The sequence below is a fragment of the Carcharodon carcharias genome, chromosome 14, assembly GCF_017639515.1.
Source record: "Carcharodon carcharias isolate sCarCar2 chromosome 14, sCarCar2.pri, whole genome shotgun sequence".
Classification (NCBI taxonomy): domain Eukaryota; kingdom Metazoa; phylum Chordata; class Chondrichthyes; order Lamniformes; family Lamnidae; genus Carcharodon; species Carcharodon carcharias.
The window spans coordinates 110,100,156-110,116,123 of record NC_054480.1 but is presented as its reverse complement, the minus strand read 5'-3'; the positions used below and the strand labels follow the sequence as shown (position 1 = coordinate 110,116,123).

Genomic DNA, 15,968 nt, shown 5'->3' with positions numbered 1-15,968 from the left:
GGGAGCAAGTCATACCTTCAAGAGCTGTCAGCCAATCTGACTGGCCAGCAGCTCTGTAGTCCCAACAGCATCAGTGGGAGCAGTGGCCACTGCTGGGACTACATGCAGTCCCATCACACCGAGGAGTCCAGGTAAGTGTTGTAGTACTGTATGAATGCCGCATGTACCTTTAAAGAGCTGCATAGTGACATCACTATGACATCACCATGTGCAAGGCTGCAGGACAAAAGGTATAGCTTCCATGTTAAATGTTCACTACTGCCTGTGGCTCTGTCAGTGAGACTTCATGTATACCTTATGAATCAGGCATATGGTCAAGTAATCAGCCTACGTAACTGTTAGGACCAAGGCTAGATCAAGTTCTGTGCAGAGCTATATATAGTTGTTGCTAGTATTAAACTTCAAAGAAGTTTCCTCCCGACTCCTGCCCAATACTAGCCTATGGAGCTAAATCTCCCTGTCCCCCAATAAATTGCATGTAGCTCAGGGGTGAGCAGGTAGGTGATGGGAAGGCCATCCAGTGGATTTTATGTGCTCCGCCACCTTCAAATCTGCCAGCAGGGAAACAGCCGCTGGAGTGGGATTTGAACCTGCAATTCAAAGGTAAGAATCTACTCACTGAGCCATGGCTGAATTCACTAAGTGAATGTTGACGCATGAGAAGGGGTAGTTAATGTCACATTAGTTCCTCAACTCTATTTGAGTAGTTATTAAATTCCCTGTGAAGTGTGGGTCTAAATTGTGCAGGCTGACCAGATTAATTCTCCAGTTTGTGCTAGCAGAGAGTGTTTGTAAGGATGGAATAATTAATAATTGGCCTCCACATTCCTGAACTAGGGAAGTAAAAAAGTCAACCAACGCATCCACTCCTCATTGTAATCCAGCGACCCCTTTTTGAAAGTGTTCGTGTGCATGCGTTGTATGAATAAGATCAAACGTAAGTGTAATGGCTCCCTGTGATCAGATAGCATGTCATGACACAATGCCCAGGCTAAGTATGGATGCAGTGCCAGGCAGCAATGAAACTGTACATCAATAAAAGTCGGTGCCTTCAGGGAAAGAACAGAGAGATTTCTACTAGTAGCGAGGTCTTGTGCATGCATAGCTTTACAACAGTTCAAAGAAATGTTTCGATGTGATCACTCATACTAAAAGGAGATTATTGCCTGATCCAAGGGGAAAGAAGATTAAAGTACATTGCAGAAGGGATTTGCTGTGACATCTTCATTGCTGCAAGAGTCACATTCGCATTAATAGGTACAGGCTCTCCTTAAAGCGAAAGAGGGCATGGCTCATTAAATAGAAGCAGCCTGGTCCTCTTGTAGAATATATAGCACACAAAAAGAATATTCTACCCAACCCATAAGCAGCGTGCTGGCATATATGTTCCACACAAGCCTCCTCCCACTGTACTTCATTTAACACTATCAGCACATTTTTCTATTCTTATCTTCCTCATGGACTTAACCTAACTTTTCCTCAAATGTTACTTGCCTCAACTACTCCCTGTGGTAGCAAGTTCCAATCTAACCACTCTCTAGGTAAAAAAGATTCTCCTGAGTTCTCATTGGGTTCATGAGTGACCATTGTATACTTATGGCCCCCATTGTTGTACAACCCAAGTAGGCCAGAATCCGATAGTTTGAATGGTTTCACACTCACACTTGTTTCTCTAAAGGTAGAGCAGGGTCCACCCTCTCGGGCAGTGCAGAGCTATGTTCTGGAGTCTGTGGCTTGGTGTATTTTGACCCAGCTGCCAGTGGGCTGAGCTGTTTCTGTTGCCTCAGTCGATCTTTGGAAGAAGGAGATGACCGGTCCCAATCGCAGCCATCAAACTGGACTGTAAAAAAACACACAGGACAGCACATTAATCAACGAAATATAGAGTAGAGAAGGAGAGCTTTCGGCTCATCTTGTCTGTGCTGGCTCTTTTGAAAGAGTTATCAAATTAGTCCAGGATTCTCTTAAGGTTAACTTGCAGGTTGAGACAGTAGTTAGGAAGGCAAACACAATGTTGACATTTATTTCAAGAGGACTAGAATATAAAAGCAGGGATGTGCTGCTGAGGCTTTATAAGGCTCTGGTCAGACCACATTTAGAATATTGTGAGCAATTTTGGGCCCCGTATCTCAGGAAGGATGTGTTGGCCCCGGAGAGGGTCCAGAGGAGGTTCACGAGAACGATCCCAGGAATGAAAGGCTTAACATATGAGGAATGTTTGAGGACTCTGGGTCTATACTTGATAGAGTTTAGAAGGATGAGGGGGGGATCTGATTGAAACTTACAGAATACTGAAAGGCCCGGATAGGGTGGACGTGGGGAAGATGTTTCCATTAGTAGGAGAGACTAGGACCTGAGGGCACAGCCTCAGAGTAAAGGGAAGACCTTTAAGAACAAAGATGAGGAGAAACTTCTTTAGCCAGAGAGTGGTGAATCTATGGAATTCATTGCCACAGAAGGCTGTGGTGGCCAGTTCATTGAGTGTATTTAAGACCAAGATAGATAGCTTCTTGATTGGTAAGGGGATCAAAGGTTATGGGGAGAAGGTGAGAGAATGGGGTTGAGAAATTTAACAGCCATGATTGAATTTCGGAGCAGACTCAATGTGCCGAATGGCCTAATTTCTGCTCCTATGTCTTATGGTCTCATAGTTCCACTCCTCTTCTCTTTTACTGCAATTGTGTCCTTTTCAAACAAATACCCAATTCTCTTTTGAAAATTAGTATTGAATCAGCTTCCGCCCCGCTTTCAGGCAAGTTCCTGCTTATTTTATCAAAACCCCTTCTTAAGTTTGAACACCTGCCTGGAATTTTCTCTTCACCTTCTCTCCTCTAGGATCACATCCCAGCTCCTCTGTCTCTCTACGTAAATGAAGTCCCTCATCTCTGGAGTGATTCCAGTAAATCTCCTCTGAACCCTATCCAAGGCCTTATCAGCCTAGTGCATGTTTCTGAGTTTCCACACAATGAATTCCCTGATTTCAGTCACAAGGGAAACTGGGCATCTCGCCACAAGCAAAGGAAGCAACATATTTTAAAGGGCCCTTTTTGCTTGCTGCTTGGACACTGTGACTTGCCCCCCGATAGCATTCTTGGAGGAGAGTTAGGAATGGAGAGGGAATGGCATTGAATCCCAGTTCTGTAAGGATCCCACAGCTGGGCAGACTATGAATGAAACCAGATGGAGTAGCCAGTCAGTGATCTGAGGAGAATGTAGACCACATCTAGCTTCAGGATCATATTGTACTACTGGCTCAAGAAAAATAAACAATTGGGTGGAAGAGCACTAGGACCTTGTTATTATTCCCATTGAGCATTCACAGTTAGGACCTTCACCAATCAAGGGCCTATAGCCAAACCCTCTTGACTGTGCTCTCCACAGATGTTACCTGATCTGCTGAGTGTTTCTGGCTCTTTATATTTTCAAATGAAGGTTTTCACACATTCAAGGCTTTATTAATTTCACAGCTTTCGATTTTCAGATCTTCAGCTTTGGCTATTTTAATTGCTGCTAAACCTGTTTCCCGGAGCTGCTCAGCAGGAGTGAGCACCAGGTGCCAGCTAAGGGCTACTATTGAGGATTCTCTTCAAAAGGAATTTGGAACAAAAGTGTTACCTTCAGCAGCTAACTAAAGCTCACTAAAAGCAGGTGATGTATGTGGCAGGCAGTGTCATTGGACCCCTTTCATTTCTAGTTGAGATGGATACATTTGCACATCAGCACCGGTGACACACAGCTGCTACTGAATAACTTCCATTGCAGCTTTCAGTGTTAGGACAAGGCCTTAAAGGTGAGAGATGTTCAAAAATCCGTGGCCTCCTGTAACTGAGTGAATTGTGAATCTAACGGGATCAAGTGACAGCCATTTAGGCCCCACAGCCAGTGCTTTGTCCATGGACGGAGTGAATATAAATAGAATGGGGTGTGCCTCAGTATGATTCCTACTCATTCTCTCCATAAACAGCCTTCACTTTAAGATCACCTTTTCCACCTCTAAAAACCTTCTCACAGCCTATCCTTTTCTGCCATCATTCCCAACCTATCTATTGTTGCTCAGTGTGCTTTTCCCCCCATGAAGTACTTGGGTCATTTCAATGATGTTAAAGGTTCTGTAAAAATGCAACCTATCGTTATTATGTTACTTCATTTTTCAAAAAAAACCTAACACACAAAGATCAAACAACATGGCAAAATTCTCACTTTGACGCTGGCCTCCCTCTCCATAAAGGCCGACTGTGGCAGGTTTTTGTATTCTTTCATGGGATGTAGACATCACAGCAAGGCCAGTATTTGTTTCCCATAATTGTCCTTGAAGCGAGTGCTTTGCTAGGCCATTTCTGAGGGCAGTTAAGAGTTAACCATATCACAGTGGGTCTGGAGCCACACATAGGCCAGACCAGCAGATTTTCTTCTCTGAAGGAATTAGTGAACCAGATGGGATTTTATAACAATTGATGATGGTTTCATGGTCATCATTACTGAAACTAGCTTTATATTCCAGGTTTTTTTTAATTAATTGAATTTAAATTCCAGCAGTTTCCATGATGGGATTTGAACCCATGTCCACATAGCATTAGCCAGTCTTTGGATTACTAGTCCAGTGACATTACCATGATGTCATCTTACTCCCCCCCGCCCCGCTCCACCCTGCCCTGCCCTGCCCTGCCCCGGTTGCAGGTTTGCAAAGCTATAACCATTTGGAGAGGATAAGGGTGTGCTAGATGGGGCAAAATAGAGAGAGTTTTATCTTACATGGTGCTGTACTTGATGTGAAAGTGGTTCATCTCAACTTGACATCTAATCTGTACTTCAGATTGTTTAATTTTGCTCCCTTTTCAAAATTAATTTCCCTTTGGGATGGTTTCCTACATTAGCTGCCATATGGATGCAAGTTGTTATTTCCTTCTCCTCTCTGTTGCCATGTAAGTAAACACCTGTTGCTTTTCAGAGAATGTCAGCAACCTACTTGATCATGGGAAGCATTACAGTTAAGCCTTAACATATCCACACCCCCAAGTGAGGCCTCTGGATTAAGTCAGGAGTGGCAGCCTTGGTTAGTGTTTCCTTAGCACAGTGGTAGTGGTTTTTTTTCCCCCACACTGGCTGGGAGCACATTACCTGAGGATTCTTCTGGTCTGTACTGCTCAGCTACTCACTAACTTAACAAGCTGAGTTCATGTTGATACTGGGACTTTCTGGGAAAGTGTTCCCAGCCCTGCCTAGCACCAACTTCCCTCATACTGACAAGCATGCAACGCTATAAAAGAGGCCAAAAAATACCCATAACGAGCATGATCCCTGAAGTTTAAAACCATGCCCATCTATCTCAGTATCTGGTGCCATTTTCGTTTAGAGCTCAATTTATTCCCCATGGACGATTCTTCTCTCAACCATTTCAGATCCTTCACAGAAAAATGATCCAAGCCCCTAAATGATGAACAGCAACAGATCCAGGTGGAATGAAGGCAAGGCCCTGCGGACGGCCATGAAAACAACATTATCGGTACAAGCTGCCATTATACCATCCCAGCAATCACTCTGTGACTTGAGAAGGATTTCCACATATAAATATGGTGTTTTTGATTTGTTTTAAAGGTTCCTCGATGTCTTGCCGGATCATTTTAGCAAATTCTTCAAGAATCAAATAAAAAAAATTCCATAAAAAAAAATGTCCTACTGGCATCACTGAAGCACAGCTGTGTTGTTCATCTGCTGTGTGCCTGTGTGTTCCATTCAAAGCTCCATTCCAGCTCTGTGATGTCAACTGGGTCATCAGCTGAGGCCCCTGAACTCAGGCCAGGGTAATGCTGCCCCAGCTCTTCCCACAGGAATCACAGTGATAGCTTGTTAGCGTGCCAGAGGACATGAATGGGCATGGGCTTGAGTTGCGCTACCCTATGAGTAGCATCCAATTATAAGTGGAAAATATATATCTAGCACAAGAGGCAGAAAACTCCCAAAAGGATAGACCCATCTAGGCATGCCTCTGACATCTCCGAGCAGCCAGCTACAGATAAGTTTAATGGTTGTTTTCAAACATCTCGGTTCTGGGCCTCAGCCTCAGCAGACAGAAAAACAGAATGAAAATACAAAAAGCAGCAAAATGTTTCAATTACAATTAAAATTGGAAAAATGTAATTTCACAATGGCTGTACTGATATTCAAATAGTCTATTGACTTGATATTTTACTTCAAGAAATAAAGTTCATCAAAAGACACATATTATGTTGACTTTGATAAACAGAAGAGGCCATTTTTATTCTTATGTCAGCCATTTTGATGTCACAGTTCAAAGGGTTAAGTAAATGGAAAATGGATGGAATTCTCCCTTTATTTCAACTGAGGGAAAAATCTACCCGTGGTTTCTGAAACATCATATTTTAAGTTTAATATTGAAATAAAAGTAACTGATATAAATTGTAATATACACACACACATACATATACATAATATATATATATATATATCCTGGGAACAGGCAATTCACTGTGGAAAGGTACAGATATAGGTAGGGCAGAGGATGATGGGGTGTGAGGCATTTCCATGCAAGCAAGCTTGTGCAGAGTGGGAGTTGGGAAAAGCAAAGCAAGCAATCACCTTCATCACTCACTGATTCATCGTCTAGCTGTCCCACAGGAGGGGGCCAAGGGAGCTCTTTAATTTCCTTAATCTCTACTGCAATGATGATCATGGACAGGTTGAAGAAAAATAAGAGGGAGAAAAGGTAGGAGAAAAAGGACAGAAAGAGCTGAGCAAGGTCAAATGAAGACGGCTTATCTCTCCACTCAGTGTTGATTTTTAAAATTAGCCCGGCCCACTCTATCCATCAAAATGATAAGCAGAGAAAATGGCATCTTTCAACCCCACCCCACACCACACCCGCCCACTGCTTCGGTACTATCCCATACTAATTAGACAATGCTCCCATACCTTTTGTAATTATATTTGGTTAAGGATTTCCAAGAATATGTGCTCTTTATTTATAATCCATTCCAACTAATGACATGTAGCTGTCAATCAAAGTAGCATTTCCAGGTCACAGAGAACAGGAAACTTAACATACATGACAATGGTACAAAGTTCTACCGGTCCCATTTGATCTTCAGAGCCTTAATTAATCTTGTTCCAGACATTCTTCCTTCATCCTCAATAGGTTGAAAGCAAAACTCATTGCACACTTCCTTTACAAGACTTCCAAAACTGTGGAAACTGTGCTCAGTCTTTCCTCTCCCTTAAAATCATTATGTTTTTAAATCAAAACTTGAATGTGTCAACCATCCTTCACGGCTCAAGAGTGTTTTATAGTAAGGTCAAAAAAGAAAAAGAGCAAAAAAGGTGAGGAAGAGCACCAATGCAAAGGGGTTTAAGGAGGATCTTTAGAACAAGGAGTGGGCAAAAGATTTTGGGAGAGCGTTCATGTAAGAGAATGAAGGTAGGGTAGCATTTTCTCTATATTCTGTAGGTGACACTGACTAGGGCAGCATTTATTGTCCATCCCTAATTGCTCTTGAGAAGGTGTTGTTGAGCTGCCTTTTTGAACTGCTGAAGTTGAAGAACCAATTGCCAATAGTGGAATGTTGGGGGCCTGCTTTTCGTCTATGGCTCAGGGGATGAGAGTTGGGCACATCCCCAATTTGTGAAACCTGAGCCCCCTGCCAAATCTTGTTTGCGCCACGTTTTGTCTGGAAGGAACGTGGCCAGGATTATTGTGCAGTTTGCGAACTCCCAATTCAGTGTGGGTTCAGGTTTGGGCCCAGAGGAGGTCAGGTGCGGAGGAAATGCTACCATGCTGGACCCAATAAAAGGACAGTTAACGTCATCCTTCACATGGGATTTGGCTTGCCACTTGTCATGCAATGTTCAAGCCACCAAGCCTGTGCTAGGCAAATTCTTTCCTCATATGGCACACACAGAGCAGTCCCTTTCTTTCAATAGCATCGCAACCCATGAAGTTAAAAACAAGGAAAGGCATGGGAACCATACATCCTGACCCATGTATCTCCTGTATCCTTACCTCAGGATGGCTGACACGGCAGCATGATCCATTCCCCTGCCAATTTGATTTAAATCCTCCCCAATCACACGAGTGAACCTCCCTGCAAGTCTTGTTGAGGTGCAAACCCTGTCCCTCTTGAATAGGTACTTGCTGCTCCAGAACTGGTCTTAATGTCCCAAGATTTTGAAGTCCTCCCTCTTGCCCCAGACTTCAAGGTTCATTCTATCCATCTTGGGTAGATGGTGGCATAGTGGTAATGTTGCTGGACTAATACTCCAAAGGCCTGGGCATAGATTCAAATCCCACCATGGCAGTTAGTAGAAATTGAAATCAGTTAATAAATCTGGAATATAAAACTAGTCTCAGTTATGAAGCTATCATTGATTGTCATAAAAATTTATCTGATTCACTAATGTACTTTAGGGAAGGAAATCTGCCATCCTTGCCTGGCCTGGCCTACAGCAATGTAGTTGACTCTTAACTGCCCTCTGAAATGGCCTAAGGAGCCACTATGTTCAAGGGCAATTAGGGATGAGCAACAAATGCTAACCTCGCCAGTGATGCCCACATCCCATGAAAGAATAAAGAAATCATCCTCTTTCTACTTTCACTAATGCGTGGCACTGCGAGTAATCCAGAGATTACTCCTTTGATGTCCTACTTTTTAACCTGTTCCTTAGCTCCTGAAAATCTGTAGGACCTGTTCTCTCTATGTCATTGGTACGGACGTATGACACAACTTCTGGCTCACTGTCTATGCAGAATAGTCTGCATCCTCTCCTTGATACCCTTTGCACTAGCACCAGGGAGGAAACACATCATGTGGCATTCATGATGATGGTTACAGAAATACCGTAACTATGAAATCTCCTATAATGGCTACACTTCTACTCTTTGCTGTTCCTTCTTGTGCGGTCCCTTGCCCATTGGTGCCCTAGTCTGGCTGCACTCCTTCAAGGTGTCATTAGGGGGGTACAGTGGTGTAGTGGTAATATCACTGGACTAGTAATCCAAGGCTAAGGCTCTAGGGACAGGGTTCAGAATCCCACTACAGCAGCTGGTGGAATTTAAATTCAATTAATAAATCTGGAATATAAAGCAATCATCAATTGTCATTGGAACCCATCTGGCTCAACTTGCCCTTTAGGGATGGAAATCTGCCATCCTGCCTACATGTGAGACCCAGACCCAAAGCAATGTGGTTGACTCTTAAATGCCCTTTGAAATAGTCTAGCAGTTCAAGGGCAATTAGGGATGGGCAACAAGTGCTGACCTTGCCAGCAATGCCCACATCCCATGAAAGAATAAGAAATTAACTCCCAGCAGGCTCCAATACCGAGTACCTGTGTGAGAGTGGCATATATCCTGAAGACTCCTGTACTTCTTGCCTTTTCCTAGTCTTATGGATGGCCACCCATCTGCTATTCTGAACTCTTACTGCCTGTGGGGTGGCCACATACTGGAACGTCTGACCCACAAAGTACTGATGCTCCGCAGTGATTCCAGCTGCCCTGCAAGCTTGGAAATCCCGAGCTTGAGCTGAAGCAGCTGGAGACGCTTCTTACATGCTTGCTCCCCCAAGACACAAGTAGTGTCCTGAAGTTCCCAAATGGTGCAGGAATTGTGATCACCACTTTGTTGTGTCACAGCAGTTGATTAGGAGTGAGTCAAGCCTTCTGTTTATTTAAGCAATAACAGTCACTCATACGGACTGTCTTTCAAATTATCAATAGGCTGGATGATTGAGGGAAAAAGTGAAGATACTGCCTATCCATTGTGCAACCCACCTTGGGCTGGGTGAGCAGACGATCAAAAGGACCATAAAGGCACACATCACATACACAGTTTCAGATAATCATGCTCAAATAAATAAATGCATACATGCGTGTATGTACATTTGTGCCCAAACATACATATAAACACAAACACACGCATGGGCTTATTGTTATTCAATCCCAATGTATTTCAGTTCTCAATTTAGTTTTGTACGGTCAATTTATTTATAGAATACTGAGAAGAGACTGAGCTGATTAATTAGTCTCCTGTCTGCCCTCATGTCTTCGAGCTGACATGCATTTGGTTGAAAAACTTACTGGACACTTCTAATCAATCACCTTTCTGCTCTTCGCTCTTAGCCATAGACAGCAAGTGGGATCAGGTCTAATCTCTTCACGGAGGTTGAACCATTTTCTGCACACATAACCATCTCTTCTGCCCACACATTAAAATGGTCATGGTTCAGACCAGGTAAGATTCAATTCTACTTAGAGCTAATGGGCAGAATTTAATTGCCCAAGAAGAGGTGAGTTCAGAGGCGGGGTGGGGGGAGGCGGGGGGGGGGGGGGGGGGGGGGGGGGGGGGGGGGGGGGGTTGGGGGAGGGGGGGGGTGGTGTGGGGGGGTGGTGGCCGGGGCTGTGTGATTGGGTGGGAGGGTGTGGGGTTGAGATCCCACTAACTTCTTGTCTCCCTCCGATTAAGTTTAGGGTGCGAAGCCTTGCGGCTGGCCTTCCAGCCCAGAGGCCAATTGATACTCTCACCTATCAGAAATCTATCACTCTCAGTCTTGAAAGCATTAATCTCAACTGTCACTGCCTTTTGAGGGAGAGAATTCTAGCTTTCCACTACCCCTTGTGTGAAAAATGCTTCCTGAACCTTAATTGCTGACCTATATTGGTTCCCTAATTTGATTTTAAAATTCCCATCCTTGTTTTGAAATCCCTCCATGGCCTCGCCCATCCATTTCTCTGTAATCTCCTCCAGCCCTACAATCCTCCGAGATAACTGCACTCTTCTAATTCTAGCCTCTTGAACAACTTGTTACGCCACAGCTGTTTTGCTTACATTTCTGGTCGCCACATTACAGAAAGGACATAATTGCTCTGGAGAGAGTACAGAGGAGATTTACAAGAATGTTGCCAGGGCTTGAAAATTGCAGCTATGAGGAAAGGTTGGATAGGCTGGCTTTTCCCTGGAACTCAGGAGGCTGAATGGGGACAATTGAGGTGTATAAATTTATGAGGGGCCTAGATAGAGTAGACAGGAAAGATCTTTTCCGGCCAGCGCAGACACGATGGGCTGAATGGCCTTTTTCTGTATTGTAACTTTTCTATGGTTCTATCAGTAATTTAATTGTTTCACTGTTGGTGGTTATACCTTTAGTTTCCTGGGCCCCAAGCTCTGGAATTTCTTCACTAAACCTCTCTGCTTCTCTATCTCTCACTCATCCTTTAAGTAGCTCTTTAAAGCCTACCTATTTGAGCATGCAACCAGTCAGCTGCCCAAATATTGTCTTATGTGGTTTGCTGTCTCATTCTTCTTCATTACGTTAAGAGGCCGATATCGATATAAGTAAATGTTTTTGTTGTTGAATGGCCAAGCTCAGATATGTCCCTTCATTTTCAATTCCCACACCAATTGAAAGTTTCTTGTTCACATTTCCCACCATGCCTCCTCTCCCAACTACTATCCCATTTTTTGCTTACACCAACCTGGCTTTTTAATCCAATCTGCTGTAGGGTGGACATTTGAATGCTGAACAAGCACAACGTAAAAAGCTTCATTATCAAAAGCAGTAAGATAAGACCCACTGAGAGTCATCCACCTCTCCATAACCCCCAGCTCATCCCACTTACATCTCTCCAGGGATCCAGCAATTATTCCTGTTGAAGAACTCAGTGCATTACCTGCAAGGGCCACCATTCCTGGTGGTGCTTCCGGTACTGGATAGTTGCCGGCCTCAGATTGAGAGAGGGATGTACACCCTACTGAGGCCTTAATTGAGTGGGAGGTCTGAAACTGTCCAAGTTAGTACCCAATTGCATGGAAATTGTGTGGAAAGGTGATGCCAGAATCCCCTGGTTCTCCAACTGGTGGGTGAAACCCACGCTGCCAAAATTAAATTCTACCCATAGGGCATCGGGGATCTTGCCTTTTGGCTGGAGACCCGGCGAGAGGACTGTACTGCCTCTTTTCAGGAAGGCCTGCCGAACCATAAGTAAGCCAATCAGGCAGCAGCGAGGTTGTTCCCTGGATTCCAGAAGCTTGGGGCAGAAGTCTCGCCTACCAAGAGCTGCCGGCCAATCAGAGGCTGATTGTGCTCAGCAGTGCCACAGAGCAGGCTGAGGCTGCTGTGGGAAAAGCACCTACCAGAGTCCCAGGATCGCAAGCAACCCAGGACACAGCTAAGTAATGTGGTGGGGGTGCGGGGGGTTGGCAGCCAGGGCAGGGGAGTGGCTTTCAGCATGTCCCCCCCCCCCCCCCCACCCCACCCCCCCACCGTGCCTTCCTGATGTCCAATCTCTTGATCAGACACTGAGTGCCTGTGATCAAAGGCCCCCACCCCTCCCATATAGGTTTACCTGTCAATATGGCGACAGGCCTGCCTGCAGCTGGGTTAATACCAGTGGTGGTGGGATGAGGCCCTTAAGTGGTCCCTTAAGGTCCTCAATTGGTAGTGGGACTAGAAGCTCGACCAGGGACCTTCCTGCCCAGAATTTATTCAGATAGAGTAGGAAGGAGGTGGGGTTCAGATATACCACCTTCCTGCTTCCAAGCTTGCCACTAGTGAGACCACAAGATTCCACCCATTGTGTGGTACAGCAAAAAAATTCAAAAGAGCATGAGGGTAGATTAGGATGAAACAAGAAGCAACCATTAAATGGCATCAACCTTAGGCTTTAGAAGTCTACCAAATATTGAGGAGGCAGTCCAATGAGTTTCAGTTCTATACTGTGGATGACATAGTAAAGTTCAAATTATTTTATCTTATAAATAACAGGTGTTTAAAATTGAACATAGCTTTGGACCTATAAAAGACAGCCCTAAGTAAGAAGGTACGTGCGTTTAAATAATACTTCAGTATATCCTAACGTATTTCAAATCCAATCAATTCATTCTGAATGCAGAGCAAGATCCAACAATCATCAAATTAGATGAGCGACTGCTTAGGTAGAGGGTTGAGAGAGAACTCACTGCTCTTTTTTCAAACAACATTAGGAGATCTTTAACATCCACCTGAACCATACAGAGAGGAACTCAGTTTAATGCTTCATTTGAAAGAAAGTACATCTGCCAATGCAGCATTCCCTCAGTCCTGCGGTTGCCCAAGGTTATGTGCTCAAGTCCTGGAAAGAGATTTTAGCCCATAATTGACTCAGGGGTACTGAGGAGCTGCACGCTGATTGAGTGGAAGCCCTCGGAATTCATAAATGAATCATTGTGTGAAGCAGTGCAAGGGTGTGGGGGTTGTTGGTGATGGTTTGTTGGGGGGGGGTGGGGGTGGTGCTGCTGCACAGGGTGCAGCATGTGTATAATTGAAGACATCCTAAATTTCGGGAAAAAAATCCTAGGGTCCTCTATTACGGTTACCTGCTGCTTTCTCCAGCAAGCGCTAACACATCTGCTTAATACATTTATGGACCTTAGATTGACTGATGGCCCCTGTGGTAGAAAAGAATGCAGCAAAACCGTTCAGGATTAAAGTGACTTTTAGAGCCACTGGCAATGCTGTGCCCACTCTGGAGTTTGGTTGCAGATCAACTCACATGAGAGCTAACTAATATTTCCTCGAACTTGTGTTTACTGTGGCAGATGGCTTGTTATACAGTGTGGTCCCTTTAAGGTTTACATGTGGCTGCACATGCACACATCTTAAAGGGAACGCTGCTTAGGCGTGGGCTATTTGGTCCCTGTGCAGCACATTCCCAATTGCTGCCCAGCTGTGCAACCACCCAATTTGAGGGAGCATTAGACTCAACCCTATTGCAGCCTGCCTGCTGCGACATAACACATTATCCTCAGCTAAATTTAGGTACATTGGACCTCAAATATGTAATGCTGGTTAGGTACAGTCCTCCTGCAGTGTGCAGTTGCCTGTGTCCGCTGTGATTCAGTTAGTAGCAATATTTCCTCTAAGTCAGAAGGTTCTGAGTTCAAGTCCCACTCCAGAGACTAGGCACCCAACTCTGTCCTTTTGTGCACCTCCCACTTCCTATGCTCTACCATTGGCAGCTGTGCCTTTGGTAGTACAGGCCCTCCCTTCATCTCTCTCATCTTTTTGAAGAGGCCCCTAACAACGTACCTCTGTAACCAAGCTGTTGTCCAAATATCCTAATATCGCCTTCTGTGTCAAATTTTAGTCTGAAAATGCTCCCGTGAAGCACCTGAGAACATTTTACTGCGTTAAAGGCACTATATAAATGCAAGTTGTTGTTCTTGACAGCTCTTGCCTCATTTTCTAGGTTGGCGTCTACGTCTGCTGCACCCTTTCCCTGATCCCGATGCTCGATTCAGAAATACTGCCGATTTAATTCTCCGCATAATGGGAGCAATCCCTCACTGGCGAGAGCAGCTGCTGACAACTTAGTGAAGAAATAGAACATCATTGCACTGTGTCACTGCAGTTTCATTACGTTAAAGTGCCAGATTGTAATTTACGGGTCTGCATTTCCTGCCAGCGCTTGCACATATTACAATAATTGCAGGCTGCTCATCATATCCCGAGGCTACTTTTTAGCGAGAGAAAAAAACGATTCTCCCCCCCCCCCCGCCCATTAAAATGCATAACTTTACAAATTACGTTAAGGGACTGCGTTCTTATTTCCATTTTCGCACTGTATGTGATAAGAATGCAAATCCAGAATTGTTCTGACATCCCATTTCATTTACCGCAGTCTAACATAGACTAAAATATTAAGACGGCAAACGTTTCCAGAAAGTTGGCCCCTTGGGTATTAACTGGTACTGGCAGCCTGCATAGAATGGATAGCTTCCTCCACAATTTAACTTCATCAAGAATTACAGGAATTTTAAGCTGTCATGCTAGGCCTAAATAATAATTGTGTGCTGCAAACCCTTGCTGCTCACTTCACTGCCCTTAATAGGAACAGCAGTAGACCATTTAGCTCCTCAAGCCTGTTCCCTCATTCAGTTAGACTAGGGCTGATCTGCATGTCAACATTATAGACCTGCCTTGGTGTCATATCCCTTAATACACATACCTTGCAAAAAATCTATCAAGACCATCTATTTCTTTTCAAATCATGGACTATTCCCTGCTTATAAATGCATATTTTGCCGTTCTCATTGTTTGTAGTACTGTACTAGAGAATTGAAGGCGCCTAGGTTTGACTCCCAGCCTGTATTGATGATAGCCAGGGTGGTAGTTTGGTGCTATAACTGGCTTCAGTACTGCTATCCAGTGCCCCCTACCGGAAAGTGCATGGATGAGGGCAGGTTCATCTTGACCGTGATAGCCTCGTAACATTGTTGGGAGATTGGGAAGTGGGAAGCTGGACTTGTGTTTCTTCCTGCCTCTGCTGAAGGAGAGAGGAATGTTGTGAATATAAGGTAAAATGCAGAAGGTTCTGTAAATGAGAGAGGTGGCTGCCATTATTGTTAAACACATGCTCTGGTCCCCAATTTTGTTAACGTTTAAACCAGCATATGAGTTCAAATCTCACCACAGAAAATTTTATTGAGTGCCTAAGGGCTACAGGGATAGAGCAGGGAATTGGGATTGACTGGCTTGCTCTACAGAGAGCTGGCATGGAGCTGATGGGCTGAATGGTTTTCTTCTGTACCATAATGACACTATGGGCTGAATTTTATGTGCCTTTTGTCAGGGGCGGGATTGTAATGGTGTAAAATTGGGCATCATTATGCCTGTCACCTGCCTGCCCCCTGCCCACGATTTTACCCTGTGTTGGGGAGGCACCAGGTGGCCAGCTCACCTGTTGGCTAATTGAGGCCTTTAAGTGGTCAATTTAATGGTCACAAGGACCTCTTCCCACTGTTGCTGGGAGTTTTCCTATGGTAGGGGAGGCCTAAGCCTGTATCCAGGCTGTGCCTAAGGGGTTGAGACACCTCCTGTTTATTTCCCTTCCCACGTCTTTTTCCATTCCATCACCCCACTGTGCCCCTCCTGATCCCATTGCTCCTCGCCCCAATCCTCTCTCATCCCCCATTCCATCCC

General features: G+C 44.5%; 1 protein-coding gene across 2 annotated transcripts in view; it reads right to left on the bottom strand.

Annotated features, from left to right (window-relative positions):
* Positions 1–15,968, bottom strand: part of LOC121286740 (SH2 domain-containing adapter protein F-like) — a 276,315-nt gene that overhangs the window by 80,042 nt on the left and 180,305 nt on the right. For both annotated transcript variants that reach the window (XM_041203762.1, XM_041203759.1), the window contains exon 5: positions 1,663–1,840. In XM_041203762.1, coding sequence (XP_041059696.1) covers positions 1,663–1,840 — 178 coding nt within the window. The remainder of the gene's footprint in view (positions 1–1,662; positions 1,841–15,968) is intronic.